This window comes from Zootermopsis nevadensis, unplaced genomic scaffold, assembly GCF_977971745.1.
Source record: "Zootermopsis nevadensis isolate Lab colony 2312 unplaced genomic scaffold, Znev_1.0 Znev_ptg000020l, whole genome shotgun sequence".
Lineage (NCBI taxonomy): Eukaryota > Metazoa > Arthropoda > Insecta > Blattodea > Termopsidae > Zootermopsis > Zootermopsis nevadensis.
In genome coordinates, this window is record NW_028259152.1 from 2,659,972 (window position 1) to 2,674,999 (window position 15,028).

Below are 15,028 nucleotides of genomic sequence, written 5' to 3' on the forward strand. Positions count from 1 at the left end.
CAAGGGGAAAATATGAGAACAGTTTTTCAACACATAACAATATAAATAAATGAAAAGTAAATTTACATCAGCAGAAAGCCCATACGTGCTCGACGATGTTTTAACTATTTGAAGGTCCGGAAGAGGGCGGCCATGATGTTTTACATAACTTTTTTCACTAAAAGACAATTTACAAAAAAGTAATTTCCTGTAAATATGACACACTTCTTTTGCTCATTATCATTATTATCAGAACACAAAATAGTCAGCTCACAGAATTATTGAACACCTGAAACAAGTCTAAAACACGTGGTAACGGGCAAGGGTGTTTACTTTAAGCCGGCTGCGAGGACAGCAGCTCCGATACGCGCTCTACCAATGAACTGCCCCTCACTTTACCATCCGCCTCGCTCATTAATTTTGACCGGCTAGCCACGCTGAAATCCTTGCAGCCAGATGATAGCCCCGTTCTGCTTCGCACTCCTCGCCCGTGGATTTACGATCAGATCAGCCGATTAGTGCATAATGACAACGTAAGGGGTAATATTAAAATAATTTCAATTTTTGAAAAATTATAGGGCGTACTGAATCTGCAGCTCATGTGGACGGGACGCCACTGTAACCTAACGTAACCCAAAACAACGCAACATAATCCAACAAACAAACTTAAACGAATACAAAAGAACCGTGCCCAATAGGATCAAACACACAATGCTTAAGAACGTCCACATAACCTTCCAGCAATTCCCCAGCACTTCTACAGGATTTCTGCAGCACTTCTCCATGGCCAAAGAACTTCCGCACATCTCCAGGACTTCACCGGCACTACTCTAGGACTTTTCCAGATTTTCTCCAGCACTTCTCCAAGACATACCCACGACCATCCAATGAACACGCTACAAATTCTAAATGACACTACCTAACCGATCGTAAAACAACACAACCTTATCCAACCTATCCTAAATGACCTGCCCTTACATTACCAAACTTACCTAAACCTAAAATAACCTAACCTAACCCAAAACGCAACCTAATCCAATGTATCTTATCAAAAATCAAACTTAAACGAATCCAAAATAGCCAACCAGCACAGATTCAAACACACCGCCGCTTAATGACTTCCACATAACCTTCCAGCACTTCTCTATGAGAACTTATGCATAACTTTTCCAGGACTTCTCTGGCAATACTCTAGGACTTTTCCAGGAAAAATCCGTGACTTCTCCAGCACTTCTCCATTACATCCCCGCGACCACACGATGAACATGCTAGAAATTCTTCAGGACACAACCTAACCCATCGTAAAACAACAGAACCTTATCTAACCTAACCTAAGCAACCAAATCTTACCTTACCTAACTGAACCTAACCTAACAATTATTGTTCAATGTTGCTGGTACAACAAGAAGTCATAGGCTTAGGCATAGCACACACATGTGGTTTATATGCCGAGAAGCTATGTGAAGCTCATGAAGACTTGTCACGGGAAACGTTTCAAGAAATATGTATAATATATTATTGAGAACTTGACTACAAGTAAGTGGAACCATCAATATCAAATTGATTAATACTGAGGGATGATTATATTGTCATGGGACTTATATTGTTGTGTCAATGACATCACCTTGATTTGCCCGCGACCTCAACGATACTTGAGTATGTTCACCAAGATATATAAGGTATTTCAGAATAAAGTGTGAGAAAAATTCGTCATAGAATGACCTTGCAATTTTTAAATGGTTTCATTCAGCAAAACCAGGGTTCTTAGTGTTCTATTGCTACCGCCAGGCGCTGTGCAGCCACCGCACCGCGTCGATAATGACGCATGTTGCGGCAGAAAAACCGTAGCGGCAAAACTACCACACGTGCGCTAGCTTCCTGCTGAAACAGTGCGTTCCATCAATCTTCTGGGTTGTTCCGCAACAACCCAGAAGACAGAAATCTTCATACTCACGGCTGAGAAAACCTCAAATCTTACAAGGTCTAAGGTGCTGACAGTTTCTCTGAACGTTTCACCGTCTGCACTGCAGTTTTTGCTGGTGGTTATTTACTGTATTCAAATTCATACACTTCTCTAAATGGGAACTTGGTGCTTTTTTGGAATAAATGGGCGCTGCGTTGCCATTATTTGAACTGCCTGGGGAAATTCTGTGTTTTAATTCATAAATGAATTAATCGTGCCACTTTTCATCGAAGTCAGTGATTAAATTGGCCTATTACTCGAAGAATTCGTACTCATAAGGACAGCATCAGCGTCGATTACACACACATGTTTATGTGTATGAAAGAGAAAAGAACAAGACAACGGCCTTGGTATTTGTGTCGTCATGGAAGGAAATGCAAGCAGACGAATCACAATAAAGTAACAAAACCAGTCAAGCTAGGAGGAGACTCGGTGATCTCAGCAGACAACGCACAACAAACATCGAAACTGCTTGTGCTCCAGAGCATGGCTATTTCGGACTATTCAGTATGGCGATGTTTTTTAATGGTTTTGTTTGTTTTTCTCGTGTTTTATATGAACGTTTGTGAAGCCCTACAAAAATGTAAGTAGGCGTGTGCAGAATGTGAGAATAATCGACTGTTAATATTAAAGTGCATTGAAATGTAGCCTGGCAGGTGGAAATCGATATTTGATACACATTTAATCATTTTCTTTGCACGAAGTCGATGCGTATCAGTGTGTTCGTTTCCGTCCGTCTTATGATTTTCATCTCTGAAACCTTGAACGGCTTTCAGCAAAATTTAATTTTGGGAGGCCATGCTACAAGTTAGATCCGTAATTGCAATACTAAATCGAGGCAATTGGGTTATGCAATAATACGCATTTCGATAATACGCAGTGCACCCGAGTAATATACTTTTATGCATATCGTACGGGACTCTAGCGATCTTCACTCTATAGTTATACTGCTGTTTCTGTTACGTGAGTTACGAAGGAAACGGGGAAATGTGACCCATTAATTATAACCACGATATTTATATATAGTTTAATCAAACCTTGCATACCATATATCGAAAGTTGATTCTCAGATTATTCTGTGGTTTTGTATCAAGAGCCAAGTAATTATGTGAGCAAACAGTAGTCTCTCGAAATGGAATAAATCGATTAATTTTATTGCAATGATTTAGAATCCGCATCTGCAAAAGTATAGATACCTACTGTTTAATTATAATTACATCCACCCGTTAGGTCAGTAATTTAAATTGCCAAGAAATATCTCATTCACAAAATTTGTCGTTGAAAAGTATTTATCCAAGAACTCGCATAGTTCGTCCGTGTGATAGATAACTGCTAATACACAACATTTTGATGTCTCCTTCGCCCTCCGTAATCTGCATTATCGCCTGAGGCCCCAAGAGTTATTACATCAACTTGGAAAATACAAGCCATTCTTTCATAATTGCTAGGGGAATGCCTGAGCAGACGATCTATTTACTTAGAGGCCATGAATACATAGGCTTATGTACCTTACAGATTATTACCAAAGCCTATTGTAAACAAAAATAGCAGTTGTGGTCCTGGTCAATACACAGACTATTCTTAATGTTTACCGTAAATCGCCGCAGGAAAATTCCAGGGCAATGACATGAAATATGCCTTCTTTGTGCAGTTCTTGAATAAACTGCAGGACAAAGCATAAACATCCCATTTTGGAACAACTCTCTTCAAACTAGATGTAGAACATTATCGTTTTAGGGATAAATTAGTTAATCCTTTGATGCTGAAGCTTGTCAGTCTGTACCTCAAAGAAAAAATATCTCTACCTTATGAAGATCAACACTGAGAATCATGTGAAACCTAGAAATACAAAATGCAGCATTACTGATTCTTAAAGCAGCTGGTTTGTATTGTTGCCATTGTGCTTTAAAGTGTCAATAAATAATAATGACAGCAACAATAAAAAAGTAATTGAACTTGCAGGTTCAGCAAGTAGCAAGGAGCTTTACATGCCTACTTTGCCTAGTATAAGATCATATTTTGATGTGGTTAGCTAACAGCATTTATAAAAATGCAGTAAAACTGTCCCACTATAGGCCATGTAGATGCATGTGGGGAGAGCAGTAAAGCTCCAACTCATTCTTGACCTCGACACTAGATGGGGGGTGAGTGGTCAGCATCACACTCTGGCCGTGCTTTACCCCCAGGAAAAGACCCAGGTAACCATTGGATTGGAGGCTGGGTGGACACCAGAACTGGTATGGATGCAAAGGCTAGAGGAAAAATCCTTTGTCCCTGTCGGGGATCAAATCCAATCAGTACTTATAATAGAAAGTAATTTTAAACACTTAACCTGCCCTACCTCTTTATTTATGAAACAAATATAATCTCATATTCATGACAAATTTATCCTCCTACAGCTTTCACAATTTTTTATTGCTGGGACATTTTGCAAATGATTTTAACTGCAGGATGACATGTGAAATGTTGGTACATTTGTAACATTGATTAAAACCAAACTGTTTATTTAAATTTGGTAATAGTTTTATGACAGTCTGCAGTAAGTTCTGGGAGTGTCTGTAGAGGGTACATCACACACTACTGATGTGGTATTGGATTTTCTGCAGACTGTCTTCAGGCATTCTGTAATAAAATATTGGTATTACAAGCATCACAGTTGTGGTCACTTTTGTCCACCCCTAAGCCCAGACCTTAATCCCTGTCCCTCTTGTGAGGTTTCATGGAAAAGAAGTTGTTCCTGAAGAAACCATTACTCTCATAGACCTGAGAGACATGTCTGTCCAGTTGTGCAGGGAGATTTCCAGAGACGTGTTGTGTCATTAAAAACATTGATCCATGTCTCCGAGGCATTGTTCAACAAAATAGTTATCATATTAAATATGTGCTTAACTGAAGGCATTTTTCAAGAAATTCTGGATCAGGATTTACATACTTTGTAACATTTTATGCTTAGATATATTCATTTTATGACTTTATGCTTCAACATTTTGTGCACATTCTGAGTTCCTCTGAGCCAATGGCAGGATAGTATCTTGTAAGGCACCTTGAACACTGATTCCACTTTTTCTCTACCAATTGCATGTTTTCTTCTATCATTACTTCCATTTTATAGAGGTTTGAGGATGACAAGTCTCCAGTGTCTCACGTCACCATCACATATCCTGTTTGATGCCTCGTAACTTATGAAATTGGTTATAAAGTAACTGAATAATCAACTTACATTTTTCAAGTTCATAGTTGAAACAAGTTTATTTCTAACAGTACTGATATTGCATGTAACCCTAACTTGATTGGGGTGTCATCTGTTTGCAGATCGTGTTTGTGTGACAGAAAAATCAAACAGGAAGTATAACAAGTACTGTCCGCTTCTTGAGATGTATGGCAGTAAGTCAACATGTGTACTTGGAAACAGTAGGTAAGATGAGTAATTTGTGAGAACAAACATTCTGATCACAACACTGTTGCAGTATTCAGGAGGATATGTTTGGCTACTGATAACTGTCCCATAAACAACATTTTAGGTGGCGATATTGATTCAAACTCCTCATCCTAGGCAACCTCCTTGATACTGGCTTGCACCATAGTTCTGTGTCTAATTCATAATTATATTAAGAAATAATTTGATGCCAATTCGTTTTACTTATCAAGTTCAGGGTACAGATCTCTCATGTATATAAATTTAGTTTAATTTTTATTAAATTACTATCAGTTCTTGAATAGTCCACAGCAGAAATCTTGACAATAAAGGAATTAAATAATTTAAGACTCTGATTTGCATTCATATGCTATGATATTTCAGTTATTCTATAATTTAATTCTGAGATACACATTGTTTGTATTTCAGAATTGATTGCCTGAGGAAGGTACTACAAGGGAGAGCAGATTTTGGCCTCTTTCTGGCAGAGGATATTATTGTTGCTTCCAGTTACAAGAATCCTCATGTGTTAGTAACAGATGAAATCAGAATGTTAGATAGTAAGTGTAGATTTAAATTTTGGGCATTTTGGGATAAAGAATAGTTATTGTCCAGAGAGGAATGGTGTTAATTGTAACAAAGGCTGTCTGTATGTGGATTACATGATCCATGATTAAACATCTGTATGTGATTCTTAATATATTTGTATAATTAAAAATAATTTTATGAAAATATTTGCTGAAGTGCATGCTCATACACGTTTTACTATAGACTGTACTTACCAGTGGTAATGAAGGGTGTGGACAAAATGGGTGATGGCCCATGGCATCATGCTTTTAGGGTTCTCACAGTCCTTACACTTGTGCTTATATGTATCAGAATCGCCTTTTCTCCTTATATTGTTGCCTTATATGTGCACTTTTAATCAAGGCTGACAACAATAAAAAAGTAGTTTTAAAATTGTTAAAATTATAATAATTGAAATCACCTAATATGCCTTTTCGTGTATTTTTCTCTTAAGTTTCACCACAGTTCTCGTGATTGGCTCTGCCATCACTGGTGTCAACCATGATGCATTGTTGAACTGGACCATCTTTAATCATTCCTCTTTCACATCATTAAGTTGAAACAATAATAGGTGGTCATAGTTCCTCCACATAAACAGAGAAGACTAAAAAGCTGGTACATTAAATGTATAGCATAAACATTGTGTATTAATGTGTTATTTTTTTCTTAGCTCCATTTGAATATGAAGTTTACGCTGTTGTGAGGAAGAGTTCCAACATTACTAGGAAATCACAGCTACAGGGGAAGAAGTTCTGTCATTCAGGTTATGGTTATGAACCACAGTGGTCTAAAATTACATCAGAGGTAAATATATTTCAGGTACATCTGTAAAATAAATGTATCACATTTGGTCTCATAATATCTTATGTATCAAAAGCAATTATGTGAAGGAATTTAGGATTAATATACTGTCGCCTCACATAAAGTTTCTTGTGAGACAAAGTGTGTTTCCTTATCAGACTTAGCTATAAATAAATGAATAAAGAGAAATATAAGCATTAACTTCATTTTGAGAAAATTAGAACAAAAATTACTCTTTATTAACATAGTTCAGTAATGTTTTTAATTATCAGATGTAATCAAGAGCTAACTGGTACTTGCACATTATTGTCAAATATTTGTTACATTCAGACATGGCTTGACAGGGTATACTACATGATTAGATAAACAAATTTTCATCAAATTTCTGGTTTAGTCATTTTCCACTAACATCATTAGTAAAGATATTTTACTGTATCCATTGTAGTTAACTCTTTTGTCATTTATCTGACAGATTTTTTTTAACTCATTCATTTATTGATCCTAGAATTTTTAAAGGCTCTGATGTGTCTAAATTTGTATTATATCTAATCTAATTGAATGTGTTAAATCTGCAAGAATTTATTATTTTCCACACTGTTAATTTTGTTTTAGTATTTTGAAGCTCAGGTGGTAACACCAGTATGTGACGCAGACCTGACTGCTGTTGAGAACAGTCTCAAGTCATCATCTCAGTTCTTTAAAGCTGCCTGCAAAGCTGGACCTTGGGTTCCAGACCTTAAACTTGACACAAAGCTAAGTATGTTACACGTGATTAAAACGTTGTCAAGTTAACGAGTCTTCTCATGATGTCTAGAAGTTTTGTCACCTCTGAATTTTATTCCTCTTATATTTCCTACCTTAAGACTAAGTCTTCAGGAATCTTCATGGATGTTACTCTTAGTAATATTTGCAGGAAGTATGAAGTGTGTTTGAACCCTAAATCAGTGAAGTAAGGCATAGTAAATTCATTCAGCTCTGATTAGTGGTACTGATATTAATGAAGATTTCTGTCTTCTGGGTTGTTGCTCTGAATATTCATCGCCCTGATGACGGAGGCAGTATGACCTCTGAAACGTTGGTTAACAACGACCAGACTACACAGCGCAACAACCCAGAAGACAGAAATCTTCATACTAAGAATCGCCCTGATGACGGAGGCAGTATGACCTCTGAAACGTTGGTTAACATCGACCAGACTACACAGCGCAACAACCCAGAAGACAGAAATCTTCATACTCACCGCTGTGAGAACCTCAAATCTTACACGTTCTTAATGTTACAATTTCATGATGACATGGTTTTTAACATTTTCCAGAGCAAACATATTCCAACCTGTGTAAGTTGTGTGGTAACCCGTCAGAGTGCTCAGTGTTCGACAAGTACTGGGGAGCTGTTGGAACTCTATACTGCCTGACAGATGGTGCTGGTGATGTTGCCTGGGCAAGGCTGCCAGATATTGAAAACCACTTTGGAATTAATGGTGAGGAGCCAGCTCAAGCTCCAGCAGAAGAGTACAGCTTTTTATGTCAGGATGATAGGCTGGCTCCTCTGGATAATCCAGAGAATTGTGCGTGGCTGTCGCGACCTTGGGCAGCTGTGATTGCAAGGAGGTATGACACGAGAGAAAATCAAAATTGGATACAGTGGAAGTAAGATAAATAATCAAATTAATATAAGAATGCATGACTGCTGATGGATTTTGAAAAATAATCTGTTGATGGCTGATTACAGGATCAAACACACTAGATTTTTTAAAAATGTGGTATAATTTTGTTATGTAACAATAACTACAGTTGTATATGACAGGATTTATACATATGTTATTGAACCATAGTACAAAAATCATGGAAAGAATTATTAAAATTATTACTTTTTTGACGTTTCAGGTTTTGATCCAATATACTTTTACAGGTGATTTAAAGTGTTTCATGAAAACGTTGATGTCTGTCTGCATGTTGTGAAAACCTGGAAGAGCAATTATAGTAATTTAGTTCAGCTTTAATAGCCATTAAAGAATTTGTGTATTAATAACTACATGCTTCTCGAAGAAGAACCTCTCCAGCAGTGTTTCATCTGCAATAAAATGTACATCACAAGAAATTTAATATCATTCACAATTTTCATTTATACCATGATATATTATGTTACAGCATTCAGTGCAGAATATGCATGTTTTCTTGTAAATATACCTTCAAACTACATTGTATATTTATGTGTATGTTTGCAGAGAGGTAGCTGAAGGTGTGCGAGAAATATTGCCATTTTTGAAGAATGCAAAATATCTGTCATGGCAGTGGGCTCTGGAAGAGCTACTGGAGATACATACACAGACCATTGAACCTTTAGATTCAATGATGGTGCCTGAGGACTATTTACAGAATGGTAACATCCTATTAAAAAATAAAAAAGTAAAGTCTGAATTGTCTATGGTAGTGGAAGTGAGAATCAGGATGGATAATGCCTGACTGGAGATAACAAAAATATAATTGTATAATTTTTTTGGTCATATTATTTATTATAGTGGTTAGAAGTCGTTTTAATATCTATTTGTCAGACAGTAGTAGCCAATCATACAGAATTCTATGGAAAGTATTTGTTGAGTCAGTAAGATGCATGTATGTGTGTTTATGGTGATTTTGTGTGACTGGACTGACTAGGTCTCTGGTAATCACCTTCAGATAATTTTATATTGAACCTGCCTTTATTTTCTTAATTTGACTTCTTGTTAACACTGATCACTTCTGTTAAATTCACATTTATCTAAGTTAATCTTCTTCTATGTCTCTCTGGTCCGTATTCGGTCCATGGCCTCCTCAATTCTCCTCTTCCATTTAGTCCTCTGTTAGGTCCGTATGTCCGAGGCTTTGATCGAGGTTTTGAAACATATGGTGCGAGGTTGTGAGCCTTGCGACCAACCCCCACCCTGGAGGACCAGGGTACCTGTCTTAGTCTGACCTCTCCTCCTCGACCAATCTGGCTAGGGAGGCCCTGCCAGTAGCTATGCTACTGCCAGCGTAGCTCTTGGGGTCACTGAGGTACTCAAGCCCCACCACCACAACAAGGTGCAGGAAGTATTAATGTGAGTTTAATACAAGTAGATATAGGTAGGTTTCTGTTGTCCTCATTTTTATTGTGACAGCAATTCTTTGTTTAGCCCACGGCTTCCTGAGTGCCAACAACTTAGCACATTGTGAACCATCTGGTAAAGTACGTATCTGCACCAAATCTAGTGCAGAGATGAACAAATGCGACTTGTTAAAAAGAGTAGCCAAGATATATGGGATAGAACCGCAGCTGGAATGTCTTGAGGGACTGAATGCAGAGTTATGTATGAAAGCAGTGCAGTCAGATACTGCAGATGTGATCACAACTCAACCCGATGATCTGTTTGTTGGTTACAGGTAAGCAATTTTACAATATGGCTTGCCATTATATAAGGTTCTGTTTTATGTGAGGTGAAGAAGCATAAGGATCAACAATGACCTTGGGTTCACATTAGTGCAACAGTTACATATGTGATATACTAATAAGTGTACAGATAGGTGTAGTAAAATAGTTCTTCTCAATTTAGTTTTGACATATATTTTAATTTGTATTTGTTTTTTGATGTAAATACGTCTGTATGGAAGGGTCACTCAGCAAAAACAGCGTTAGTTACGAAGATCCAGTGCCGAGTCACCTTTAAACGTTCATTCCTCAGGATTGGTAAGAGTAAGAGTAATGTAAGCTATATGTAAAATGATCAGTAAATAAGGACCTTTAAGAATCTGTAATATATTTTATTGTATTTATAATTGTTTATACATTTATTGTAATTTTAATGAACCAATGTGTAAAATTTTCAATGCATCTGGCGCGTTAAGCGCCCGCCTCTTGACAACCGTAAGAGATGGATCTGGAGAATTTGTGTACGAAATACGTATTACCTCTTGAGCTTTCCATATCTGTTTTCAGATTTCACATATCACAAATGGTTTAGGTTCTACAAATATTTATTTATACAAATAAAGGCGCATCACACTTCATGCTACTGCTGCGTTTGCGTATTTACGTCAGATTTTCCGGAACCATGGTCCCACTGTCAATTTTTTGTTTTGTTTCAGAGAATTTGGTTTGAAGCCATTATTATATGAATATACAAAAAACCTTACAAGTATTCATAAAGTTGCAGCAGTTGTGCATACAAATTCTCCAATAAAGCATATTGATGATCTGAAAGGGAAGAGGGCATGCTTCTCTGTTTATAATGGAGTTGGTGAGTATTAAATATCTTAATGCCTTGTCTGTCACTCTGTAATATCTAGTTTGGAAATTTCTCCATGGTGAGATTTCAGCAGAACATTTCTAACCTACAGTTTGTTGCATTATTTATACATGTTGTAATTGTACATAAACAATGCATATTTTTTGCAGAATGTACTGGAACCAGATTCCAAATTTTTTTTTTTGGCCACAGATTAACATATGTTTTTACTTTAAGTTACAATTCTAATGGACTCTGAATACACTGCTGCATAAGCAAGGAAATATTTTAACATGTAGCAACCCACTTGTATCTTCATCTTAGGAAGGGTAAATTTGTATTTTATTGTTTGATTGTACAGAAGAATACAACACTGAACCATAATTAAAAGAATCATTAACCTTAAAATTTATGTTGGATAATGTGCCTAGGAGGTTAACATGAACATTTTTTCCTGATTTTGTATGTAAACGGTTGTTTACTGTATCACAAAAGATGATCATTCTTGACTGATTGGTTATGCAGCATGAAAAATGGCTTGTTGGTGATTAATACTTAATTGGAAAATGTGTCAAAAGGAAGTGGTCATTTTTTTCTATTTTAAGGCACTGCCCGAGCATTATAATAGAGGGCCTGAGGATAACCGTGAAGAACCTCAGTTTTTGTTCCCACATTTAAACCTGCTAATCCCCAGATACAAAGCAAGATTACTAACTGCTTTCTCAGTGTGCTTGATTCTGAACTTTGAAACAGATGTAGTATTGATTTTACATGAAGTGAATCAAACTTGATTACTTATGAAATTGATTTTAGTTCAAACATGTATTTGTTATTGAAATATTGTTATAGGTTGGAATTCCATATTAAGTGTTCTCAGGAATAAAACATTGGTTTCGTCTACATGCTCTGGTAGTACAGCATTAGGGGAATTCTTCTCGGAAAGTTGCGCGCCGGGGGTAAACAAGTCACGCAGCTTTCCTTCTAACTTGCAAGCCTTATGTGAAAAGGGTAAGCTTGTAGAATTAAACTGGATAGTGCAATGTAATAGAATGGACAAAATATAAAATTCAGAATGGTACAGGCTTTGATAAGAGAGTATTTTGAATTTTGCATTGTCGGAGTAAAGGAAAGTGAAAATGTTTAAAAAATTACACCAGCAAATCTGATACTAATTTGTACGTGCTGGAATGGAGAGTGTTGGTATTTATCTGATCATGGTATGTAGATGAACAAAAACATGCTGTGAGAAAGAGATCTAAATTTTTCATAGAAAGATGTGGGCATGTGGAAAAAGATAATATTTAATGAACAGACACGCTACATTACAAAATAAATCGAATTAACTGCTGGATGTTTATAGTGTGTATTTGCCTGTGGCTGGATACTTTTAGTTTTCATGTTAATATTGTCATTTTATTTCTTGCAGGCAGTAAGGAGTTCAGTTTTGTAACTCTATCCAGAGTTCAAATGTGCTAGTACTTCTGCTTTTCTAGTTTTTGTAAAGAGGTGTAAACAAGAATACAGATTTAATAATTAAAGATACTTAATCTTTTTGCATGAAGTGCAAGACTTTCGGTGCTTTGTAATAATGATTCAGTTATTTTTGTGTGAAAGAGGCCCCAAAGATAATTGTGAATTGTGGTGCTAGGAATTAAAAAGATTAAAAGCATTCTACTTATATTTTGTGTTCTAGATTTCTACAGTGGTGAAGCTGGAGCATTTCGTTGCCTGGCAGCTGGTAAGGGTGAAGTGGCTTTCATTAAGCTAAGCACAATAAAAGAATATACAGGTAATGCCAAAAGACAGAGCTTATCACCTATAACTTCATAACAAATAGCTGCATATTCCATGCACCAATCATTTAATTATCCTATCTTTGTCAAGAAATTCTACCTTTTATAATCATCTTAGGATAGAATATATTATGATTTATGTATTGTTGTTCCTAGATGGTGCCAACAATGAACCATGGACTGTGGGTCTGAAATCTAACAGTTTCAGAGCCCTTTGTCTTGATGACCAGACTGGAGAGTGCTATCTTAGCTGGGCAACTCCAGGACAAGTAAGAATTGCTTTAGTTTTTGTTTGTTGAAGTGGAAAAAAGATTAAAATTTTAAAGTCTTATCTCCTTCTTCTTCTTCTATGGCTCTCCGGTCCGTATTCGGTCCATGGCCTCCACAAATCTTCTCTTCCATTCGGTCCTCTGTTAGATCCGTCTGTCCGAGGCTTTGATTGAGGTTTTGAAGCATCTTCCTTTTTACAGTGCAAGGTTGTTAGCCTTGCGACCAACCCCCAACCTGGAGAACCAGGGTACCTGTCTTAGTCTGACCTCACCCCCTCGACCAATCTGGCTAGGAAGGCCCTACAAGTAGCTATGCTACCACCAGCATAGTTCTTGGGATCATTTAAAGTCTTATTTGGACATAATTATCTACCTAGTATTGGATAAGTGAGACTGAAGAATATAAAGCTATAAATTAGTTTCCTTCAGTTTATTGGTTATTGCTTTTTACTCACATAAGATGTTAATTTCTGGCCATTGTCATAATTGCTAAATAGTTTGAAAATGTAATACATTTTACCTTTAAAGCATGCCTTTGGCTTACTTTAATAACTTTGTGTGACTGAATTTAAACATTTAGTTGGAAGGAGAAGGAAATAATTAAAACGTATCAACATGACAGAAGTCTGTTCAGTATTCATTTTCAGTCTTACTGTTCCTAAGTACTGGGTTTGTTGTGTAACTTTTTGTGTCCCTGTTGCAACTTCCACTAGAACAAGATTTTCTTGATTTCAGGTGTTAATAAGAGCTAATACAACAGACTTGAAGAAGAAAGAGATTTCTGTAGCTTTAATGGGACTTGGAAACTTGTTTGGAAAGTATCATAAGGGACGAATGGAAGAGTTTCAGATGTTTGCTCCATTTGACAATGAGAACAATGTCTTATTTCAGGCAAGCATTATTGTATAAGTGTTCAGTTATAAGTGCAACATTGTTTTATCATATAGGATGATTAGACCCTGAAGATGGCAATAGCGTTATTTGCCAAAACATTGGATAATTCTGAACATTTTATATGGCTTGTATCCAAAAGTTTGGGTTAAATGCAGCTATGAAATCTAAGGGCAACACTAATATAATGTGATGCAACAATTTAATTATAATAATGTTTTTGTGTCATTATTTTACAGGATGTGACATATCATTTTGAGGAATACTCATTACTTCAAGAGGGCAAAGAAATGGATCATAACTATGAAAGAATGGTTGAACTGCCACAGTGTTCATCTGCACACACTTTGGGGTTTTCAAGCATGTCTTTACTGGCATTCCTACTCCTGCGTTTGATCTCAGTCTGAAAGTGAATATAAGAATTTTTCAAGCTCAGGGATTTTACTCTGCTTGATTTAAAATTTTGTAATATGTTTGTAATAAGTGGATTTGTTAAATACATTGTACTAAGAAGGAGTAGTGTAAAATAATCAAAGTTGTATGGAACAGATATGTTTAAATGTAAATATAATTAAAAATCAATATAGTTGAGAAGAAATAATTCAGAAAGTACTCTAAAATAGCTAAATGAATCACTTTGCCATGTTGTTTAACCCCTGGCATTGGAATGTCAAAGTAGGCTTATGACTGAAGATTGTGTCCGTACTGGACAATATCAAGGCAGGTCTGTGACCAACAACTTACGATTTTTTTCTCAGTTGTTACCAATAAATGACAAGCAAGTGTGTGAAGATTGAAGTCACTGCCTTGTTCTGATTGTCACATAAAACTTTTCTTTCTTCATCACATTAAAAACACATTTCACATTTAAAATAATTAGTGTTATAACACAGTACACATTTTAAAATATCACTCCAGGCAGAGCAGGTAACCAATTTAGTGCTAACACTAAGAGTTACTTTACTGCATCCAGACACTAACAGGCTGAAATGTATTAAATTTAAATCCCTGTTATACAGTATGCTTTTGTGGGTTGAGGATGGCAAGGAACATTTAATTTCATCATGTTCTGCTGCATTAGATGCAGCAATGGGTTATTGCTTACAA

The 15,028-nt window shown here is 36.4% G+C and overlaps 1 protein-coding gene across 2 annotated transcripts; it reads left to right on the top strand.

Annotated features, from left to right (window-relative positions):
• Positions 1-2,102: 2,102 nt before the first annotated feature.
• Positions 2,103-14,719, top strand: LOC110829661 (transferrin). 2 transcript variants are annotated; one of them, XM_022063640.2, is made up of 14 exons: positions 2,103-2,525; positions 5,255-5,357; positions 5,787-5,917; positions 6,595-6,728; positions 7,338-7,482; positions 8,041-8,335; positions 8,953-9,107; positions 9,880-10,126; positions 10,829-10,980; positions 11,818-11,976; positions 12,662-12,757; positions 12,918-13,030; positions 13,766-13,921; positions 14,161-14,719. In XM_022063640.2, exons 1-14 carry the CDS (start codon positions 2,249-2,251, stop codon positions 14,326-14,328), a joined length of 2,331 nt encoding a protein of 776 aa, XP_021919332.1. In that variant the 5' UTR covers positions 2,103-2,248; the 3' UTR covers positions 14,329-14,719. The 2 variants fall into 2 exon arrangements, with proteins under 2 accessions (XP_021919332.1, XP_021919333.1); XM_022063641.2 differs by lacking the exon at positions 2,103-2,525 and adding an exon at positions 2,830-2,905.
• Positions 14,720-15,028: the final 309 nt, after the last annotated feature.